The 25,426-nt window shown below is 36.2% G+C and overlaps 1 protein-coding gene across 1 annotated transcript in view; it reads right to left on the reverse strand.

Moving 5' to 3' along the window:
• The window catches only part of insrb (insulin receptor b), an 89,734-nt gene that overhangs the window by 18,901 nt on the left and 45,407 nt on the right, over nt 1–25,426 (reverse strand). The window contains exon 3 of the mRNA XM_089134140.1: nt 2,677–2,998. Within this exon, the coding sequence (XP_088990266.1) occupies nt 2,677–2,998 (322 nt within the window). The remainder of the gene's footprint in view (nt 1–2,676; nt 2,999–25,426) is intronic.

Genomic DNA, 25,426 nt, shown 5'->3' on the forward strand with positions numbered 1-25,426 from the left:
ATCGGAGATTGTCGCATTGTATGTGTTTGATTCACTAAAAAGAATCGGCTCATAAGAGTCATTCGGGAATCAGATTACACTAGTCGCACTGTTTGTGTTTGATTCGCTAAAAAGAATCCGCTAATAAGAGTCATTTTGAGGAATCAGATTACACTAGTCGCATTGTATGTGTTTGATTCACTAAAAAGAATCGGCTCATAAGAGTCATTCAGGAATCAGATTACACTAGTCTCATTGTATGTGTTAGATTCACTAAAAAGAATCGGCTCATAAGAGTCATTCAGGAATCAGATTACACCAGTCACTATTTGGATTCAAAAGAATCGGAGATTGTCGCATTGTATGTGTTTGATTCACTAAAAAGAATCGGCTCATAAGAGTCATTCAGGAATCAGATTACACTAGTCTCATTGTATGTGTTTGATTCACTAAAAAGAATCGGCTCATAAGAGTCATTCAGGAATCCGATTACACAATTCACTACTTGGATTCAAAAGAATCGGCGATTGTACTTAATGTTAAAGTGCAGTAGTTTGGTATTGTGACACCATTGCATACTGGGGAGGAAACTTTAACCATTTTAGTGCACAGTTTTGTTCGCAACAATGAAATAATATTCAGAGCTAACTGAGCTAATCTAACGGAGCACATCAGATCATTTGCAAGCGAGTAGTGTTCTCTCTCTCAGGTTTATTAAGCACATAATCCCACTCTTTAATCCCCCTTCCAGTTATGGAGTTCCACACACACAGATTCCGAGTGAATTGTGCATTTTAACCCCTTCATATTACGTCCAGTTGCCAGTGAATTTTGCTTCTCATTTGGAGAATAACAGGGAAGGACGGGGTTCGCTGTTATGAAACGGGACCTACAGCCGCATGACTGCCTCCCACAAAGGCGAAAGGTGGCCGGACGAGAAAAACAAGCGACGTCACTTCCAAACAAAATTCCTGGAAAACCGAGATCTCATCAAGCTTCCACGACTGCAGCGCTCCGACGTGGAGACAAAGGAAGCCAAAGGCCACCTTTTAAAAGGCCCCGAGACCCCAGTGAACGCAAACAAAGGCTGCCATTGTTCCCGCGAGGCTGCGCTTCAGTCCCGTTCGCAGTGTTAATTCTCTGTTTATTTGTGCGTTAATAATTCCCACACATGAAGCTGGACGTGCGGGAGCTTCCGGACATTCCCGGGCCAGCCAAACAGACTCAGGCTAAGAAAAAAAGGCCGCTAATGTCGCTTTCCGACACGCAATGTTGTTTTGGTTTGGCTCATTATACTTCCCCTTGGCTTGACAAATCCCGCCGGATTGCAAATGACTGATGGAATAATCAGGGTGGCATTTTATCGCGCTCTTAACACTTTGACACCGGCCATTATAATCTGCTCGTTTTCAATTTACCGTGACTGACGAAAAGACTAAACGATGTTATGATACTTCCAGAACAGTTATATCTTCTCCCGCTCAAGTTGAGCGTGACAACCGGTTCGTTAATTTGCTAAACGACCAAAAACAAAATCACAGCCTTAACCAGGAACTGCAGCTTCATGCCTGAAGCACATGATTCAGTCATTTATATAAAAGGGGGGGGAAATAATATCTCACAAAATCTACCAAAAACATCAGTTTTATAGAAAATATTTTTGCTTCATTTTCTTTTAAATTATTTAATATTTTCATGACAATTAAGCGACAATTTCCTCATTTTCCACATTTAAATTATTTTTTAATAATTTACAATTTTAACAATTCAATCATTTAATTGATTTTAATAAATTAATTACACAGTAATGCAAATCACCATTAATAATAGAGTAAAAATGTGTTGATGAAATCGTCATGAAAATAATGTAAATGCCAAAAATATTTAAGTCATTTTACTTATTTTTTTCACAATTATTTTAAATAAATTAATCCTTTACTTTATTAATAATGATATAACATTATAATTCAATCATATTTGATTTTTAATTTTAAAAATTAAATTTACATTTGTTTACTGTTAGAAATTTAGAAATGTATGAAAGAATTACCATTGAGAATAAAACCCAATAAAATAAAATGTCTGGATACATTACGCAAGCAAAAATTGAGAGAAAATGTGACGGATGCTTGAATTCTATTTACTTTTATTTTGTACTTTATTTTATTGGGTTTTTTGTAGTTATTCTTAATGGTAATTCTTATTTTATTAATGCATATGTTTTTTAATTCATAACAGTAAGCAAATGTTAATTAAATTTTTTTAAAATCAAAAAATCAAATATAATTGAATTATAATTTTTTTATTATATATATACACAACAACTGCGCCAATAAAATTTAGATTCATTTTCTTTAAAATTCAGAACATTATTTCTGACTTTCCTTGTGATTTCACAGTGAAATATGACCTGTGAACTTCATTTCTGAACACTAGACTGATTCTTGCTGTAAAAATTCCCTGATATATACCCTGCCGTGGACAAAGGCGTCTCCTCGTCTCGGCCGTATAATTCAGCTCCGTCTTCTCTTGTGATTTATTCATCTACCTCAGAGCTCCTGAATCTCATTCTGTGCTACAGAAAAGTCTCTGTTCCTCGTGAACTCGAGTCGAAATCGGAGCAAAATCTAATTTGAGTTGTAAAGTGTATTGCTGTTTTACAGTTGGGGAAAAAAAAAGCAAAAAGCCGGTACGTACGTGGTGGAGTTCATGGTGGTGTATCCAGACGGGCATTCTGGGATACAGGCCCCGTTGTGGATGACGTATTCGTGGCAGTCGCCGCTCTTGCCCTTGCACTGGTTGTGGAGCTCCTGGCAGAATTTTAAGGACACGCAGCGCCATCCCTTGAAGGTGTAGTATCCCAGCGGGCAACGGTCCACGCACGCCTCGCCGAACAGGAAGTTGCGACAAGCTACGCATTTGGTTGCGTTCCCTGGCAAAGAGCAGCCGCCCAGACACTGATCGTGACAGCACTCCTTATGGGGGGTACAGGCACCGTGGGCACATTCGGAAGGACAAACTGTGATGGGAAAAAGGGAGAAAAGAACAAAGATAACGTATTAGATTCACTTTTCGTGGACTGGTCAGAGATATTGGGCTTTCCATAACATGTTTAAACCTAGTAGAAAGAAAACATCCCAAAATACACTAGTATTTTATTGCACTTTATCTTTGTGCATCTGTAGATTTTAGCCACAATACATTTGTTTAAAGGAGTAGTTCACTTTTGCTGATAATTTACTCGCCCCCATGTCATCCAAGATGTCCACGTCTTTCTTTCTTCAGTCGAAAAGAAATTAAGGTTTTTGATGAAAACATTCCAGGATTTTTCTCCATATAATGGACTTCAATGGGAACCAAACGGTTCAAGGTCCAAATGAGAGTTTCAGTGCAGCTTCAAAGGGCTTTAAACGACTCCAGACGATGAATAAGGGTCTTATCTAGGACTCTTCGAGTCATGACTTGAAAAAAAGATTCGTTCATTTTGATGAACGAGTTTGAACAGGAGAGTCACGAATGTACATCACAGAACAGAGCAAGGCGAGCATTTGTGCTTATAAAACTAAAACTTTATTTATTTATTTTTTTATATCATTTCGCTTGATAAGACCCTTATTCATCGTCTGGTGTCGTTTAAAGCCCTTTGAACAGTTGGGACTGAAACTGTCGTTTGGACCCCATTGAAGTCCATTATATGGAGAAAATCCTGGAATGTTTTCATCAATAACCTTAATTTCTTTTCGACTGAAGAAAGAAAGACATGGACGTCTTGGATGACATGGGGGCGAGTAAATTATCAGCAAAAGTTTTTTGAAAAGTGAACTACTCCTTTAAGTGAGAACGAGAAGATAAAAAGCTTGCAGGCTTCCGTACATCGACCGCCCGCAGTGTCTTCTGGGATTTCGAAACGGATCGATTCTATCATTTCTGTTTTCGATGCATCCTCGATATCAAGAACACATCCAGATATCTTCAATGAGTCCTCTGTACTTGTGTTGATGAGTTGGTGACATAGTACGAGAACACAAGGACGCAAGACCGCTTAAGAACGGATATTGAGAACGCTCGCTCAGGACTGCACATGCGTATTTGCTGGTCCAGCCAGCATGACTTGAGCATTTAGAAACCAAATTTATGACAGTTTTTGTCAGATTTACAAATTGAAGAAATTTAGGAGCTGTACTCGCATGACTGAAATAGCTGCAGCGAGGCATTTTCAAAGATGGCCGCTGAGTGAAATGACTTGCCTTAAAGGGACTGGTTCAGGCACTGTCAAAATAAAAGCCCACTTCTGACACTTAATGGCCAATGGCAATAATAAAATCAAGCCACTAGTGATAACCTCTGTAAAAACCCTTTGGCTTTACCCAGTGTTCAACGTTAGATAATGCCTCATTAGCAAATTTAAACATCAACTGGGAAAGCATGGCAATATCTATTAGTATTTGTAACCCATTCACTGGTACTGCCTTAAGAAAAGCATTATTTCTTGATTTTTGGGCTCAAATAAACAACATATGTTGACCGCAACATCACGTTAATGAAAACAAACGTGATTAAGATCCACAAAAAGTGGATCTGAGGTCAGTCGCATCATTGTGAGCCTTTATTCAGCAGGAAGGAAGTGATTCAGAGTCGTGTTTGGCCGCGGGGCCATCTGGAAGTGAAGCTTGTGCATTGCAGGGTGCGAAAATAAATGAATACAGCAGTCTGCAAGTCATCTTCCTCGTCTCACACTCGCACTGCTAGACCACAACAAAGTGTTCCAGAAACATGTCAAGAAGAGCACGCAACAACAGTATCTGCTGGTACAATACATTTGAAAAAAATGTGCAAGATACAAACAGCTCACCCTTTTGCTGTTTCCCATAATGCAATGCACTTGACTTTCAATTTCTAGTATGTTGAATCGGAGCAGAAATGTAATATTTGTTCCCTACACTATTTTTTTTAAAGAAAATATTGTCCGGTATACATTATGGAAAATATAGAAATGTTTTTAATATAAAAAATGATTAATAATACAAAATTCAATTAAACATGTCAAAATATTTTTAATTATTAATAAAAACAAAAACAGTAGTGTGCAAGTCAAGATTCCATAAATGTTTAGTGAATTTTATTTAATAAATTTCAAATAATACAATGAAACATAACCACATTTATATAAAAGCCCCATTTAAGATTATAAACACGCAGGACAGCGTTTCAATTGCAACCCGTCATTACATTCATCCTGATCCTGACACGAGTTCGGCGGAGATGTCGGACACAGCCGGCCTTCCAGGTTACAGCGCAGGGGCAAATCTGTTGGACTTCATTAGTGCCATAAAACACTCCATCATGTGACACTGGGCCTTCCCACAGGAGCAAAACAACATGGACCCTTCTGCCTGTCAGCGACGGGGCGGACCATATCACTGCCTGAATGAAATATGATGGGGCACCCGAAAGGTGACGGGGATTATGGGGGGTGGGGGGCATTCAAATCTAGAACGCATTCAAAACGGATGAGAAGCAGAAAAAAGAAGAATAAAAGAAAAACAAAAAGTCGGATTTCCTGAAATTTAGCAAAATATGTCAATCTGGGGCGTATTAACAAGCATATTAAAAGACTGTCTGGCATTATAACCACAAACCAAAATCCTGGCCTTCAAAAATATGTCAGGAAACTTAATATCAGCAAACCAGGGATGTGTAGGAATAATTGCATGAATAACAATGAATAATAATAATAATGAATAAACTAAAACTGTCTGATTCATTTTGTTACATTTTTTTTCTCTATATTAATTTAAAATCTGATTTAAAAAAAGAATGACACAAAAAAAATTAGATCACATGTGGCATTTTTATTTTATTATATATATATATATATATGTTAATAAATTATGCTTGTGTATTAATAGTAATAATAAGCTACCTATAAATAAAATTATTAGAAATACATAATATTATTTATAATAATATATTATATTCCTTAATACTATACATGATTATATATATTATAATACAGTAGTCAACATTTGGATAAAAATATTTCATCAAAGTTATACGTGAATTTTGAACAATACCCGTTCTTGTCTTAGGACAACTTTGATTAACGTTTTTGATGCACTTCAAATGTTGACTACTGTATAAAATATCTATATAATTATTTGGTAATTAATATAACAATTTTGCTAGTGATTTAAAATTTTAATCAGATTTAAAAAAGGAATGATTAATAAGGTTGGTCTCCATTTTTAAATCATGAAAACTTAATTATGTTTATTATTTTTGGCCAATAATTTTCATTAGTAAAAATCAAAGACTAATTTTACACGTAAAACATAAAGACCACTGTCTGCTTCCAAGGCCCAACCATGTTCACGCATGCCAAAACCGTTAATCCGACTCCAGATCCAATCCAACGCTCCAGTCCATGTTTCCACAACAGCCTCAGATCCGCCCTCACCCTTAACCAATGTTTTTGCTGTCCGTGGAAAGCAGCCATTCAATGGCCTCTTCCAACAGAGAGAGAGATCCGCCCAGCGTTAACCCCCGACACGCCGGCAGACAGGCGGCAGACGGATGCGGAGGGAATACACGAGGACAGGCAGGAGCTATGGCGCTCGGAATGTTCCATTCGGCGACGAGACTGACAAGCAAGACAGATAACACACGTGAATACGTGCGTGTACGTCTCCATTTGTTTTATATGGAGACGTACACGCAAATATCACGTCACGTAGACGCGTCAATAACGTGTAGCTGTTGATCTATGCAGACGTCACGGCGGAGTCACGTTAAAAGTTTAACGTGTGGATTACGTCTGCACGTCTGCCCGTCTGCACGTCTGCCCGTCTGAACGTCTGAACGTCTGCACGTCTGAACGTCTGCACGTCTGCACGTCTGCCACAATCTAAGTTTACAAACAAGACTTATGTTGGCACATTTTATGTAGGACTATGATACACTTATTTTTATAATGCTGAATGTCTGGTAATGTACCATACATTTGGTATCCCAATGATAGATGTAACTTTTTAATAAAAGTCTATGGCATGTATTTTGATTATTCGATCTTCAGAGATAAAAAAATAAAATGGGCTAAAAAAATTCAGAAAAACTGAGTCTTATCATTATATATTAGTGTGTTAATGCTCTGCAGCAAGCCAGCAACAGTCTGCATGCCTCGAGTTCACTCATGCTGCATCCAGCATTAATTAATTCAGAAACCATTTTAGAGTTTATTGGATTTTAAACTAAAATTAGTTAGCCTGTGAGATTGCTTGGATCAGGCTACTGCTATTCTTATTCTGAACAAGTAATTAATCATTCAAATTAAAAATGTTTTAACATAAATGTACTATTTAATATGCTACAACACTAAAGTTTTTATAAAGCCTATAAATGTCGTCTAGTCATACTACACATTTTTTGCTACCGTTGAGAGCATACAAAAATCTTGCCCAAGTCAGGCAAAACAGTTGACAGCCCATATAAATACAGTAAGAGGAGCAAACGCTGCATAGTTTTCACCTGCAGGAAAAACAAACACTTTAAAAGATGAGATGAACACTTTAATCAGTAGGTGGCAGCAGAGCAGCATTTATTTGACCATCTCCACTTTCTAAATAGGAAATTACTGACCCACAGAACAGTTTGGATTCACTCTGTCTTTCCTTTATGACAAACAAAACTATTTTATTTAAAGTGTGAATAGATTATAAAGAAAGAGAACAAAGTATGCTCTTTTTATTTAGCGACTGATGGAACTCCTGCGAAAACTCCTCTGATAATAAATAAATTGTCTATAGCCGACAATCAAACATTTAGGCTGTGTAAACCTCACACTGCTGGTTATAGCTATCCTGAAAATTAACATTAACTGTAAACTTATTCCTCAAATCTAGTTGTAGTAATATTGTTTAATGATCAAAAAGGATGTTGATTCAGGAACATTGTACTTCATGAAATCATGTTCATCCATTCACTAAATCCCTTTGCACATACTGCCTTCAATGTCATTTTACAGTTTTTCTCAGTCACTTTGGTAGTTTCTTGAATCATCCTTAAGTTTTGCAAACCAGTAAATGCATTTCTTAAAATAATTAATAGCAGTCCATGGATTGCCTGCAAAAGCCTGCACCTCCTCAAATCCTTAGTTCATCTCTCAAAAGTGGTATTTATGTCAATGAACATATCAGTACCATTGAATAGTCCTTGTGTATTTGCTCACAAACAAGATATTCAAAATGCTTATTGATGTTGTCGATATGAAATTGTACTTGTTCAGTATTTCCCAGATATCCAGATGAAGCTTCATGAGATGCACCTCTGAGCTACTTCAGAGAACTGGTTGATCATTGGTTGATTTAATGCTTTACCTTTCATTGGTGAAATGCAAAATTTATAGCCAAGAAATGCTTGCTGTCATTAAAACATTAAAATGTAGCATGTCATTGGAACCAACAACAGCATATATATTTAGGCTAGCTATATTTCAATTTACGTATAACGCAGTCACTTTAAATTCACATTATGTTTAACTGGGTAACATAATTAGGAAAATATCAACCCGCAATATATGAAAATTAACTGCCAATTGAGACCAAAAGTTGAGAAAAAAATACCAAGTAAAAAACACATTTGTAAATATTTATTTTAATATTTCTGTAATGAGCAGTCTTTAGCTTTTGAAAAAATCATTAGAAAACCAGAATGCCTGTAAATAAACTATATGGTAATGACATTTCACACAATAAAAAAAAAAAAAAATTGTTCCAAACATCACCACAGCAGAACAATTGCAATTGTCTTAAAGTAGTAGTTGTGTGGATATTAAATATATAGCCTCTTTGTTTTTTGTTTTTTTGAAAGAATAGTTTGAACATTAACCAGTAATGTCAATAGAACAGTGCCTTGCCGCCATCTACTGGCGGTTTTATATTTATTTTTAGTGGTTTCATATTTGTTTGGCCGAGCTCCTTTATTTCGGGATTTAGGCTACAACTCGTTATAACGATTTTTTTTATAACATAGAATTTTAGAATATAATTCCACCCACTGCCACTCTACTATATCTGTATTTTTTGTATTATTATTAGCCATAGCCTATTCCCATGCATGCTCGTGCATAATTGATACAAAACGAAATTCACTTTAAAGAAAGTCTTTCTACAAAACAAAAGTTAATGAAGTGGTCAAAATCATGTCTGACCCACTTGTCTCCCGTCATATCGCATCCTATATGTTGCTCTTACTCATGCTGTTCACTGTTCATAATCAACATAAATGAAAATTAAATAACAAAAGCCTATTGTAATATTTAGACAAATGTGAAACTGGCAAAGAGTGGATATTGAGCGGACAGTCACGTGAAAAGTAACTTGAAACTTGTTTTTAAATGGGAAGAGCGTCTTGGTTCACCCTCGGCCTGTCAGAAAGATAGGCTATGCTAGGATATGCTTTATTACACAAAACGAAAGATTGAAACATTATTATATTTATAATGCTGTGGTCTAGTTTGTATGATGGACTATCTACTTGAGTAATAATAGGCCTACGTTGTTTTGGTGAGAAGTCTGTTTTTCAGATCATAATAAAAAAATACTTGGCCCCCTTATATGAAAACGAAATGAGCTAGGCTACAACATAGTCCTAACAACGATAGAAAACCAGAACTTAAGACGGATCGCCATTGCCTGAATAATAAAAAAAAGCTGAATGGAGATAGCTCCAGACGTTAAGACGTGCAGTCGTTAAGACGGGCAGACGTCCAGATAGGCAGTCGTTAAAACGTACAGACGTTCTCCACACGCACGTTAACACGTCTTTAAGCTTGGCTAGGAATCGAATGACACAAAGCGAGCGCCATAGGAGCGAGCATGCAGACGGGCGCAGCCTCCACTTTCACAGCATTCCTCACATACGCCAGCGATTGCGGACCGCGTAACCCTGCACAAACCCCCCTCCCTCCCCCACAGCAGTCTCCCCAAGGTTGATCCCTCTGGAAACACACACATCTTCTCTCGGCGGCCTTTGTAGTCCCTCCCGCTTTCATTCATGAGCATTGTGTGGGATCTGATGTCGAGCAATCAAAAATAATGCGCTAACATATACGTTTAATCATGCTCAACAGTATAAGTTTTGTTTATGCATTTAATTTAGCATTATAACGGTTTAATTATCTAACCACACACCCGTCTCTTAAAAATCCTGGCCTTCAAATATACGTCAGGTAACCTGAAAACTACACTCAACAATGCTGGGTTGTTTCAACCCAAATTTGGGTCAAATATGGACGAACCCAAATGTTGGGTTAAAAATGCAATTAAAAAAAATGAAAGTTGAATTTGGGTTAAATTTTGAAATTACATTTTTAACCCAACATTTGGGTTTGTCCATATTTTAACCAAATTTGGGTTCAAACAACCCAGCATTGTTTAGAGTGTGTGTACTAATTTTGTCCAAAAAAAAAAATAAATAAATAAAAAATCATGACAAAAAATGTAATGTTGCTCTGAGCCAAATATGAAACGATGAAAAAAAAAAAAGTCAATAAATTCAATATATACGCAGGTGTTTTGCTGGGCTAAATATGACTGTGTCAATGTGGCATTGCTTAATACTATATTAACAATATAATTTAATAGCATTTATTGGCCTACAATAATTCATATTAGTAAAAAATATATAATTACACCAGATATGTTATTAATTGTATAAATAACTAACAATAAGAGATTTCTTCATCATAAATATCTTCCTTTGTTGCCAAATATTTGAATATTACAATACAATATTAATATTAACATCAAAAAAGTATTTTTGGTCAACAATATATAATATTAATCAAAAAGACATAGTCACACACATATAGTATAAATTAATACCAATATAATAAAAAATATATTTTAGCCTCTTAAATCCCAAATCGCTTTGTTTCCAAATAGATTTAAAATACTTTACATATCAAGACTGACTATCTCATCAAAAGGCTGAAAAATAGAGACATAATTGTTTTAGCTATATTGCTGAGCCCCAGTGACATCTGTGAGCGACACGAGTCATAAACACGCTTCCCTATATTCACTCTGAGGTCACGGGTCAGTGTTCACTGAGAACTCATGCGGATTCCCCATAAAAACATCGTTAATGCATTCACACATACATGCTGGGGCAGTTGGATGGCGTTTTACTATATTTGGCCGCTCTCGCATGTCTCAGGCCTCAAAAGATTTACTGTAAACGCTACTGATGATTTGCTCAGAGGCGCGCGGCTTACGAGAGCCGAGGCAGAGCGAGGAAGTCGGGGGAGGGGAGGTGTAGAAATGTAAACAAAACAAACCCGTAAATACGGGAGGGAAGAAAGCCTCGAGGCGCCGGAGTCACGTGGTTGGAAGGAAGGAAGGAAGGAAAAAAAGAAAGCACTGGAACACGGCTGAAGGCATCAACGCAACCTTGCCCTGGAAAACACCCAGAAATGTGACGAACACGCTGTCCGGGTGACCCGTCATTCAAGGTTCACCGGTCCGAGAACTCGACAAACAAAAACAAGCCTCAGAAGAGTCGTCGAGGCCGCCGATAGATAGCACCAGATTACACAATGCAGGTGAACAGGAAGTGCAAAGGTGATTCGGTATCAGTGTCATAAATTCCACTGAGTTCACAAGCAAAAACAATTAAGCCTAATTTCACAAGGAAGTCTTGATTCAGCAGGCTCTGACTCGCATGCACCGATGCTACTTTTTTCCAAACAAACATGTATTTCGTCATTGTTTCTGCCTTAAATCAACACATTGTTAGCTAACTGTGTGATTTGGATAACTTGGACAAAGCTAGTCACCCTCTGATCACTCTAGGCACATTCATTTTCTGTAAAGCTGCTTTGAAACAATATGCATTGTGAAAAGCGCTATACAAATAAATGTGAATTTAATTGAAGAATCCGTATATGAAGGAACATCTCAGTTCATTGAACCCCAAGCGATCGATCGGAGGACATGAGTAAGTGCAGGAGTGAGTTGTGGACCTGCTTGGGCAAGTTGTGGGAGTGTCTGTCACGAACACACATCCCACAACACCTGAACGGCAAACACATGAGCAAGGGCAGAGCGTCCATGTCACTCAAAGGACTACAAAAACTCCTATTGCCATTTTCTGAACACAATTGGATTGGATTCACATGGATCGTATTATGGTCTCCCTGCGTTGGGCGCCAGGTTTTGCGTCAAAGGATTATCAAATACAATATGAAATGAGTAATTTTCACATTTGTCTAAGAATTGGTCCAATGAATTCAACCCATGCACTTGTAAGGTGAAAACGAAATGATTTTAAGCAAAGAGTTTGTTGGTTATTATCACAAAAAGTCATTTTCACTCGTCTAACTGAATGAGGCCAATCCATAAATGTTAAAATTAGTGCAGGGCAACGATTAATCGCGATTAATCGCATCCAAAATAAAAGTCTGTGTTTACATAATACATGTGTGTGTTCTGCAAATAATTATTTTGTAAATATAAATAGACACGCATGCGAGTATATATTTAAGAAAAATGTGTTATTTAGATATAAAATATTAATATTTAAATATAATATAAATTTTGTATAAATATACATACAATTTATACACGCACATATTTCTTAAATATATATATATGCATGCGTGTTTATTTATATGTACAAAATAATTATACGCAGTACACGCATATGTATTATGTAAACACAAACTTTTATTTTGGATGTGATTAATCGCGATTAATCGTTGCCCAGCAGTAGTTAAAATACACATTGATTGGCCACAAGACAAACAATGGGTTAACTTTTTAAATATTTAAATATTTATATAAAAAAAAAACATGCACTAATCTTTTCTGTGTAGTTATAAAATTTGTTGCCATAAAACGGAACCGGATAAACACTAAAATTACTGTGATTTTTTCATTTATTGTATTTTTTTTTCCAATCACCAACTCATATCAGCTGTTTTGCTGTGCCAAATAAGAACATCCATAATAATTTTGGTAGTGATGTAAAATTGGAATCTGCGATTTTCTTATTTATGGTCGGTAACATTTAATATTAGTATTTAATAATATTAACACATTTAATTGAATGGAACAATATTTTTTTTTGTACTTTCAGCCACCGCCAGCATTTTGAAAAAATTAATGGCCCCTCGAATAATTAGTTTGAGTATCTGAACATGCTATATATGAAAATAAAGAAAAAAAAACCTATGCTTTTAAACAAAACAACCCGTTTATTCTAGTAAAAAAAAAGCTACATATTGAACAAAAAGCTGAGAATGTTTTTTCAAAGACTACAACATATATAAGCAATGCTTTTATCGCTTGTTTCTGCACTTTTTTTCCTGTGTTTTGATCCGGATATTCAATACTCGCCCTCTACCGTATAACAGTGAAAACACAGAAAGCCGGAAAAGTCTGTCAATGGCGAGGAAAGAGTTAATAAAACACAACGCCATATTATTATTGGGATTATGGCGGGATTATGGGATTATTCAACCCGAAAATAATCATAACCATTGCAATAACTCCGAAGCTATTCAGTTAAAGCTACACTGTGTGATTTTTACCCCCATCTAGCGGTGAAAAGGTATATGACCATCCAGTGTTCCTCTCAATTCCGATTTCGTTTTAACTCCTACGGTGGCCAATGTAGTCCAAGATTAACATGGCTTCCAGTTCGACCTCGTCCATGAGTGTTAACTCAAACGTAAACGCGAAAGGCGAAGCTTGAATTAACGGGTATGTCCCTCTTTGGCTAATGTACTTCCAAGACGGAGGGGCAACATGGCGACCGACATTAGAACCCCTTACCCGTATGTATTTTCAATGGAATAAGAACTAAGTGTTTTTAGCTAAGAATAAACTAAAAGAGTTACACAGTGTAACTTTAAGGTAAAAAAAAAACTGCATAGTGTTGCTTTAAATGTTTTTTTTTCTGGTTCAACAAATACACAGAAGTAATGTAAGTGCTTTTATAAAATTAACTACATATTTCTGCTTTTAAATCCTTCAAAAAATTCATCATAAGTGCAACACTTTAACCTTGGTTTTGGGCAAATTTAAGAGGAGTTTTAGCCAAGAATCCCACACACTGTGCGTACAAGGAAGCGTTTTGAGAGACATTTCTCATATTGCAATTGTGTTTTCCCCCCCATATTTGGCATAATTAAATGCAAACCAATTCTAAATGTCTAACTATCCTTCCCGCCCAGACCACTAAACGATTAACTAGCCAATGTAGAATTTAAACGCATGACTGTCCCAGGCGACCGGCAGCCTTGAGCAGGTGAACTCGAGAACAGGTGGAAAAAAAAAATGCAAAAAAACAGGCAAAGGTTAGAGTCTCTCTTAGCAACCAAAGTGATCAAATTGAATTAGGCCGATCAAAAAAAAAAAAACATTCTCTTATCGTTAATCTAATGGCGTTTGACACCAGCTTCTGGTCAATGACAAAAATCAGATTAAGGCACCATAAGCAGGGGACAAACAGACCATCAATGCCATGCAGGATGTTCTGTGGCCGATTCAGTTAAAGGTTCCAGCAGAAGAACTGTAAGTCCCCTGTTATCTAGATGGTTCTTCCGTGAGGGCATGTGTCTGGAAAAGGTTACTCACAGCAGCTGTTCTTACAGTGAGTCACGGTCTATCGCTCACTCTTCTGAAACGGGTTCTTTTTTCAGGTAGCTTGCAAATGCATAGCACCACCAGATTCAGCCAAACTATTAAGTGTAAAGAAGTGATATCAAGATCTTTGTATTCCAAAATAAAAAACTAAACATCTTTCTATTGAGTTTGAGTCTACACAGGTTGCACGTAATTTGCAACACGACCAATGCAGTTGATTCGCGATTCTTTTTAGTGAATCCAAAACATAAAGTGCAACCAGTGATGTCAAAGTATCATTTGGTCATGGATCAGACTTCACTGGTTGAGTTTTATGTTCTTAATTAACTAAAAAGGACCAGTTTGTTCATGAAATGTATGAACCAGTTCTTTTAATTAATCATTTAACCCACAAACCCAGGAATTACCGTTCAAATCCTTCAATTTGCTCAGGAGTTTACAAATGTAATCAGGCCTTGACATTAACTTTTTTGTGGCTAGTGGATACCATGGATAAAAACTGCCATATAGATATCTTTAATATTATCTCATAAGTTGGCAGCAGGAATATTAGGCTCCTGTCACTTTAATATTTGATGCACAGATCCATTATAGTGTTACACATGCATTTTCTCTCAACTGTTTATGTTCCCTTTAAACATAACTGACTGTGTTTACGAGAATACTTGCCAAGACCGGCATTTTTACGTTCTTTTTTTTGTATATTTGACAGTTTAAGCACAATAAACAGTAAAAAATAACTCAAATTAGCCCACTGCGTTACACGCCACTGCTGAAATCCACACTTATTTGGTGATTGGCCAAATATCAAGCCCTGAATGTCATAATTTTAAGTATAGTTAAAACAAATGTACAAAAACCACTGTCCATGAGGACCAATGGTTGTTCCAGCCGCCATTAGGGCTGAAACGATTAGTCGACAATGAAAAAATGTGTTGTCGAGTAGTCGTTTGATCTCACTTGACCTAATGTAAGGGCGTGCAATATCCCTATTTGACCACTACGGCGCTGTGGCGCTAGAGTGTAATGCAGCCCTTACAAATGCTATTGCGATAAAAGAAAAACAGCACAAATTATGAATCCGAACTAGCAAGGTTTGGGAAAGTTTCACAAAACTTAAAACCAACAATGCTGTTTTTCTGTTTCAGTTCTAAGAAAAGCAGTGGGCCTATTAAACAATGCTTAGAGAGCATTTGTATGTGATTTGAGTTGGACCAAAATCTCAAAACTTAGAGAATGACCTGTTTATTTGGCTGTTTATTTATTTATTATAAGCGAAACTGATTTTCTTTTTTAATAGTATGGTAAGAATATGTATAACTCAATGTTTGAACTAATTGAAAAAGCTGAATAATCGTTCCAAACTTAATGATTAGCCGACAAAACAATCGATGCTCAGTCGATTAATCGTTCTAATAATCGTTAGATTACTCGATTATCAAAATAATCGTTTGTTGCATTAGCCTAGCCGCCATTGATGAAAACTGTTTTCCTACTTCTTGAGACTTGAGACTCGGATGACAGACAGAACCGGCCCGTAAATATCAACTGGGGGGAAAGGGAAATGATTACAATTCAACCTGCACAGAGACAGCCTCATCAGACGTGAACGTTACAGCAGACGGAAAACGCGAGCGAAATTCAAGAAACGTACAGTCCATCCCATCAATCGGTTTAAAAAGATGCTTTTGGTTGCCAAACCCTCTGTAAGCACCCTATGTTAAGGAAACCAATGTACTTGAAATAGCTTAGCCTCTTAACCTACCATAATGCCGCATGAATCGGACTTTGGTGGAAAAAAAAAATATATTAGCTTAATCCATGCAACTAGATCACCTCAGTTTAAAAGAGCTAGTCATGAACAGGGCATATTTTTCAGCCTCAAAGCAAACCGAATACGCCATTATCTTCTCAAATGAACAAACGAAGAGAATCTGAACTCAGGGAATGTCTGGGATTCAGGGTGGCCTTTCTGCAGGTGGAATTGCGCCGTTCCAAGACACCGTGCCAAATGAGGACAGCCGGGAAAACAAATCTCGAGCCTTTGCCTCTTTCTGTTTTTTGTTGGCCGGACTACTCTAGTGGGAAGGTTAACAGAAAATGGAGATCGAATAAATCTCGTGTGCGAGTGCGTGAGATCCCATCCGACTGGATTTGAGGCAGTGCGGTAAGGAGACTCCAGAGAGCAGCAGCGGAGCGGAGATTAGGGAAAGGTCTGCACATGTGCGGACAGGGCTGATGGGAAGGGTTGGGCTGACCCTGCTCTAGAAACGGCTGCAGTGCAGATACCGAGCTGCTTCATATTCAGCACGCAGAAGCACAGCGAGCCAGACGCGCTCCGTTCACGGCCCTCGGCCTGGGATTGCCTGTTATTCTCTCCCCCGTCAAATCAAACTGAGCTAGATGGTTTCCAGGGTTACGGTGCTATCCGAATAATCTGGTTTCCTTGTCAGTGACCTCTGGGTGAGCAGGGGAAAGGGTTACGGATTTGATTGCACAGGTGCTGTGATTTCCAGATGGCTGTAGCACTGTAACCAGAGGTGGAGAGCGTGAACTTTTCCCCTCGAGGATGTTTCTGTACAATTTTTCCCCTCATGAATTTTCCAAATCTAAGTCCAGATGCTCATACCTCTCAAAAAAAACAACAACATTCATTTGTATTTACTTTTATCCAAAGCGACTTACAGTCCATTCAATGTGATATATCATCAATATGTGAAATTAATAACTAATAAAAAAAATGCTTTTTTTTGTGCGTGTCTGTGGGTTATTGATAAAAAAAAAATGGATCACAATGATAAATAATGAAAACAGTGTTGATGAAAATACGATGACATTAAATCACCACAAAATATTAACAGTTTAAAATTGTAATTGATAATGAAAAACATTCATCACAATGATAAATAAATGATTTTAAAACATTGCATTTTTCTCGTCGTATTGTTGTCAACAAGGCTTTTTTATTTTGTCATCCATAATCAAAAATATGCATCACAATGATTAATTATTTTTAACTTTCACATAGCAGATTGCTAATATTTTGCAGGTTTTTTCGCTATATTTTCGTCGACACTATGTTTTTTAAAATGTTGCCATTAATCATTAAAAATACGTATTACAATGATACATAAATTATTTTATTTTAAACAGTATTGAAGAATTTGACATAAATAGAGCAAAAATATTATCAATATAGTTTTTTGGGAAAGAAAAATGTAGGAAGAATATGATCATTTGAAATAATCCAATAGTCAATCATCACAGGTATTTTTGTCAAATGTAGGCTACTTTGACTAAAATTAATATGACATGATAAAATACTGACTAAATATGAAAGTGTTTTAAAAGTAAACTGATAAAAGTAAAAAAAACAGTAAAATTCGACAATGTATTAAACCAATTTATTTGCCGTCTACACGTTTAACTACATATTTTCACGTAATTTCGCTTACGTGAAACAAAAAAAACATTTACTTGAAAATTTCCTAAAATTAATAATAAAAAAACAGTTTATGCTGCTTTTCGGTTCACGTCTTTTAGAATATTTTTGTGTTTATAATATTTTATAATTGATCTGTCAGGTCGTTCTTAAAAAAAAACAAGTAACAATCAAAAAGAAGTGAAAAAAAAGTGTAGGACGGATTTAGACATCAAAAGTTAAATACTTAGGGTTACGGTTCTTTAGTGTAACAATTATAAACCCGTAAACCCGTTCGGTGTATAACTCGTAGCAAAAGTAATGTTAACACTTTTACTCGCAGAAACAAATGATTCAATAAAACACAGTTCCTTTTCTCTCAAAATGTACATTTTGAATGGCTCGTCCTTAAAAAACCTAGCGGGTGTGTGTTAATTTCCTGGAAAATTAATAATGAGAGCTGCTCCAAGATTGTCAAATAACGAAAGTACAGCTCAGTTGGTGAGCAACGCCAACGGATACTATGACTCACTAAGAAAAGACAATAGCACGGCAAACGCAGGGATCCAAGGACAAACAGGGAGCGCTTCTGTTACTAGTTCATGGCAGAAAAGCAGAAAAAACACGTCCTTGTAACTTCTTGCTTCTGCATATTTAGAGTGTACACTTTCAGTATCTGTGACCTCGATTTTTCAGCACAGACTTCAAATATAATGCAACTTAAGATGAGGAAAGTTTTATGCACTATGGTGTGAGCGCAGCTAATAAAACAGGTGCCGGATCCAAAATAATACAAACAGGAAATAACCTACAGCCGACCTGGTCTGTATATGCCCTCTGCAGTGCCACACAGATGGAATGCTGGGATATGAAACACTTCTATAATTAGGAACATGGTCAAGTCTATAACATAAGTCCATAACGTGCAACATATGAAAACATATCAGTGCCGATCCGGATTGAAAAGCTAAATGATGGGTATATATATATATATATATATATATATATATATATATACACACACACACACACACACATATATATATATATATATATATATACACACACACACACATATAGATAAATAATTAAAAAACAATGGTATTATATATATATATGAAATAAAATAATAATTTACATTATATATATATATATATATATAAAAAATTTAAAAAATGATATTTTATATATATATATATATATATATAAAATATATAAAAAATTGGTATTATATATATATAAAATTAAAAAAATTATATTTTATATAAAATATATAAAAATTGGTATTATATATATATATAAAATGTAAATAAAATTGGTATCATATATATATATATATATATATATATATTTTTTTTTTTTACACAAACACACAAATATACATAAATAATAGTCATCTGATACAAGGTTAAGATGTCCAGGTCAAATTTCATCATTTTTTAAATGATAGAAATAATGTCTTTCTTAAAGAAAAAGTACATTTTCAGGGTCAATTAATTTTTGTCTGAAAGCTAGACGTTTATGTGAAATTCATCCACAATTTTCATCCAATAAATTGCCCTGTGAGAGCACAGACTGCTATGCTTGAACAAAATGTTAAATGCGAAGCAAGGATGACAGTCACTCCCAGCATGCTGTGCACAGCGTTCAGACGAAGAGCAGCGGGCAGCATTCAATGTTAAAGATTAACAGACGCCCTGGCGACCTACAGCAAAGTGATAAACAAGAGCTCCATACGGTCACCTGACCAGACCCGGCCCAGCCCTTCCACAGAAAGAGAGTGACGGAGGGGCACAATGTAAGAACCACAGAGGAGGAGGAGGAGGGGGCGTTCAGAAGAAAAGGCCACAGCATGGTAGGCGTGATAAAGCTATAAATGGCCATGGCGTGAGCACATGGCCTCACGGAGGAAAACAATTAGCAAAACAAACCTCTTGATGGAGCATATAGTAGATGATTACTCTCCACACTTATCAATAACAGACCGAGCAGAACAACTCTGTGTTTGATATCAACATCAAATGAATTCACTCTAGTCTAATATCAATGATACTAAGGCTACGTCCCAAAACCTAGTCGACCGCCGACACAGGCAGCTGAACAGAACCGAGCGACTGTGTTGGTCTGCAAAAACATCAAGAGATTCGACTTAAAATGAGTTTCAATAGAGTTTAGCTTGAGCTGAGATTCCCTAATAATCATAATTAAGCAAAAGACTACTTTTATAAGTTAAAATAAGTTAAAAATTGTGAACAAATTTGATCACATTTTGGTTGTAATATTTTTATATTTAATTATTTTATACACTAATAAGCATTATTGATTAGTATGTTCACAATAAAACAACAAACAAGTTATATACGTTCATTGCCATATAATTTGAGCTAATTTTGTTTTTGGGTGTATTTCAATTGTATACACTTACAAACAATTTCAAAAATACAAGTAACATAAGGAACATGCATAAACTTATAATTGCCATATAATTTGAGCCATTAAATTAGTTGTATTATTTTTATTATAATTTTTAAAATTATTCCTTTTTATCTGCACGGTTCAGAATAAAAGTTAGATAAGTTAATCATTTTAGTTTTGTGCATTACATTTTTACAGTAAGCAGAATTTATGAGGTTTTTTAATTTAATTATTTCAACTATGCTTTTCATAATAAAATAACGTCTATACGTTATAAGTTTATAATTGCAGAGTAATGTGAGCTATCATAATTTTGATTCTTTTTATAATAATTAGTGCATCCAGATTAATCGCATCCAAAATAAAAGTTCATGTTTACGTAATATATGTGTGTGTAATGTGTATAAATATTTTATATATATAAATACACACACATGCTTGCATATATTTAAGAAATATTTGCATGTAAACACTTTATATATATTTATACACACACACACACATATATATATATATATATATATATATATATAAATATTTGATATATTGAGAACACATTTTTCTTAAATATATACATGCACATGTGTATTTATATATACAAAATAATTATACACACTACGCACACATATATTATGTAAACACAAACTTTTATTTTGAATGCGATTAATCGCGATTAATCGTTTCACAGCCCTAATAATATATTTTTCCTAAATTTAAATATTGTTATATATATATATATATATATATATATATATATATATATATATATATATATATATATATGTGTGTGCTTCTTTTCCACTCCCACTTTGCACCAAAAGCTCAAATCACTAGAAATCAACAAACAATTACTTGTGGTGACTTTATGACTGCAAAGGCTGTACGTGTAAACACCGCTTACTTGCATTAGTAAACGTGACGCTTGTCTTAGCAAACACCCCTAATAACTGGACAACCCCCCCCCCTTTATAATCACTGTCCACTCTGAGCCGGCCGATAACAGCCAGGAGGTTCCTGCCATGCCTGGCACTGTGTGCTCCCTACTTACACCAATTAGTCTACTGGCAGGACGGCTCATTGTGTCACACTGGCAGGACATTAATGAAAACACGCTCATTCCCAATTAAGGAAGGTCTGTTTTATTCCTAGAGCCAAATGAAGCAGGTCCACAAGGGTTTCTGGAGCGCCTGTTGAAAAACAAACTATGCAACAAGGGATTTTCTCACCAATATAATGTAATGGTTTGTGACGGGGGTCTTATGTATTTCGACCTCTGGGGAGGCCAAATAGAAGTCCCGACATACAAAACAATCACCAACTGAACAATCACAAAAGGAAAAGATGTAAACATTATAAAGTTGAATGCATTGCTAATATAATTTAATGTTGTTAAAGGGTTAGTTCACCCAAAAATGACAATTCTGTCAGTATTTACTCACCCTCATGTTGTTCCAACCCCGTAAGACCTTCGTTCATCTTCGGAACACAAATTAAGATATTTAAGATATTAAGATCGCTCCTGCATATTAGTCCATAGGCTTCTTGAGGGAATGACTTGCTGTCCTCGAAAAGTCATTAAAGACATCGTTAAAATAGTCCAAGTGACTACAGGGGCTCAATCTTAAGTTTATCAAACGACGAGAACACTTTTGTGCGCAAAAAAACAACAAAAATAACGACTTTATTTCAACTATTCGTTTATTTCTCCCTTTGCGCGAGTCAGGTTACTAGTTTAATCGCGTAAGCTTCTGTTATTGTACGTCACACGCATCACACACATGACCAGCGTCGGCCAATAGTGAGCCTACGTGTGACGTAACTCTACGCAATCACACTACGTTAACTGACTACAGGCCCATGTTGAAGGAAGTGAATAGTTGAAATAAAGTCGTTATTTTTGTTTGTTTTTGCGCGCAAAAAGTATTCTCGTCGTTTGATAAAGTTAAAATTGAGCCCCTGTAGTCACTTGGACTATTTTAACGATGTCTTTAATGACTTTTCGATGCCAGCAAGAGTGATTCCCTCAAGAAGCCTATGGACTAGTATGCAGGAGTGATCTTAATATCTTAATATCTTAATTTGTGTTCCGAAGATGAACGAAGGTCTTACGGGGTTGGAACAACATGAGGGTGAGTAAATACTGACAGAATTTTCATTTTTGGGTGAACTAACCCTTTAAGACTATTCTACATTGTAGTGAGTCAAACTTAAGACTTTCAGACCAAGAGTTTCATGGTGCCGTATCCAAACCGGACGCAGATAGGACTACAAACAAAGATAAAACGGAGAACCACACCACATCAGATCAGATATGACAGAACAGCCCCATTAGTGCGATCTGGCTTATTTCCTGAACCGTCTCTTTTTTTTACCCCTTTTCAGAACGACATGTGATGTTGATCTTGTGGACCTCCATCTGATTTGACTAAAGACATTTTCAATCTAATGACTGGACCCACGCGGAGCGGTTTCCACATTTTCTGCATTATGTGGAATCGATTAAATATGGTAAATTGCATCCTACATTCTTCCTGATGGCTAATAGCGGTTTATTAGCCAAAGGTTTTACCATGTTATGAGTACATATTTCACACATAATCTCGGTGAACATTGCATTGGGAGAAAAAAATGTATATGCAAAGGCCTATACAAATTACACATAACACATGTGTTGGTCTCATTTACATAAACTTCATTAGCACTAAGTTAAGGAAATCCTTGTTCGCAGATGCTACACGCATCACGCGGTGGTGGTAATCATAACGCGGGTGCTAATTTTTTTTAACGAGATATGATAACCCAAAAATACTCTGCTGTGAACCGCATGGCCCCTGTTTCAAGAGATCTAAAAATATTTGGCGTCCCCTAACAGCTCCGCCAAGCGTTTCTGCGCTCATCCCGCCTATAGTGTTAGCGATTGGGATGTTTACATGTTTTCTTGGAACAACTGCGAACTGGCAAGCTTCTGCAGGCTTAAATTGGATCAGAAGAGTGTGTTTTTTTGGGTCTGACTCACAGTCCAGAGTGGAGTATGGCACCCTGACAGAATCCGGAGCTTCGCTTTGCTTTTCCTTCCCAAACTTGGCTGATTTAGGAGGGAATTCCCCCAGACTTGCTGCAAGGTGACTCTCCACAGCTGTACGAGACAGGGCCAAGCTTGCGCTCTTCACGCCGTCCAGGTGTTTGGGGCCGTCTGGCTCAGTAATTACGGTTTAAACGAGCCGGCGCGCTCTTAGATGGAGTGAGGGACCCATAAAACTAGCCGCCGTTTAGGCGATGGCCAAATAGAGTAAACAAAGGAACATCCTAATACGTAACAAATCGAGGGTCCGACAAGTCCCAGACGAGTCTCAGAATGCAGGAATGTGGGCTTTTAGGTTAACGCGCTAAACGAACTCAGTCCCCTCGAAAGCGAACCGAATTTAAAGGGATAGTTCATCCAAAATGGCTCAGTTTTAAGCTCTTTTTGTGCATACAATGGCAGTCAATGTGGACCAATGAGTTCTATTGTATGGACAAAAAAAAAAAAAACTACACAATTACTTCCGAAAAAGAAAAAATAATAGTTTAGCCCAAAATAGTTTTGGATGGCTGCACTTGGAAGATATGTTAAATTAGTTTAGCTAAAATATATCTAGGGCTGTCAAACGATTAATCGCATCCAAAATAAAAGTTTGTGTTTACATAATATATGTGGGTGCACTGTGTAATTATTTTGAATATATATATATATATATATATATATATAAACACACACACATGTATATTTCAGAAAAAAATATTATTTATATATAAAATATTTATATTTATATATAATAGAAATTATATATAAATCTATGTACAGTATGTACATGAACATATTTATTAAATATATACACAAGCATGTGTGTGTATTTATATATATAAAATAATTATACACAGTGCACCCACATATATTATGTAAAGACGAACTTTTATTTTGGATGCGATTAATCGCGATTATTCGTTTGACAGCCCTAGAAATATCGTTACTATAACTGTAACAAATTATTACGGTGCATCACAACAACCACAAAAAAACAGACATTTTTCAAAATATATATTTTTAAGAGAGTCGTAGAGGTTTGGAATGACTTGAGGGTGATTGAATAATAACAGTATTTACATTTCTTCGTAAACTGTTTCTTTAAAACCAGGAAGTGGGTGTTGTTTGCTTATGACATAAATGCCATTTCTTGTAAATGCTAAATTTTTGGGTTTTATCCGAACAGAACGAAGAGTTTGACTTCTCTTAGCAGTTTGGAAGAAATTCGGCACACTTTTACAAAGGTTTTATCGTGACAACGCATAGCAAGCTAATAAAAACAAAATATATATAAAAAAATGTTTTTAAATTGTTTAAAGGTGCAATAGGTGATCTGGGGAATGCTCACTTTAGCCTAGTATCATTGAAAGCATACGATCCCACCATGATCCCAACCAGCATTACAACAAAAAAAAAATCTGTCGAGAATCACCTACGCTATCTCACGACCAATTCGTACGAGTGATTAAAAAGTGGCTAATTCGTACTAATTCATACGACCTCACTCGTACGAATTCGTACGATTTGTCCAAACCCACGTGATAGGTAGGTTTAGGGGCGGGGTCAGGGGTAGTTCATTCGTTCGAATTCATACGAATTGGCCAATTTCGTAAAATATGTACAATTTAGCAAAAATCGTACCAATTCATACGAGTGAGGTCGTACGAATTAGCCACCTCGTAAAATTCGTACGAATTCCTGTGAGATCGGGTTGGAATCACCTATTGCGACTTTAATTAGCTTTCCCAAAACCAAAAAATAAAGTATATTATACATGATGACACTATTTTCATTTTTGGGTGAACCGTCCCTTTAAAACCAGGAGCTGGGTGGGTTTCGCTTGTAACATTCTTCAAATGTATGTAGGTGATACCCAAAAAGACTAAAGCTACAAATCAAGAG

The sequence above is a fragment of the Pimephales promelas genome, chromosome 2 (assembly GCF_988280905.1).
Source record: "Pimephales promelas chromosome 2, fPimPro1.hap1.1, whole genome shotgun sequence".
Taxonomy (NCBI): domain Eukaryota; kingdom Metazoa; phylum Chordata; class Actinopteri; order Cypriniformes; family Leuciscidae; genus Pimephales; species Pimephales promelas.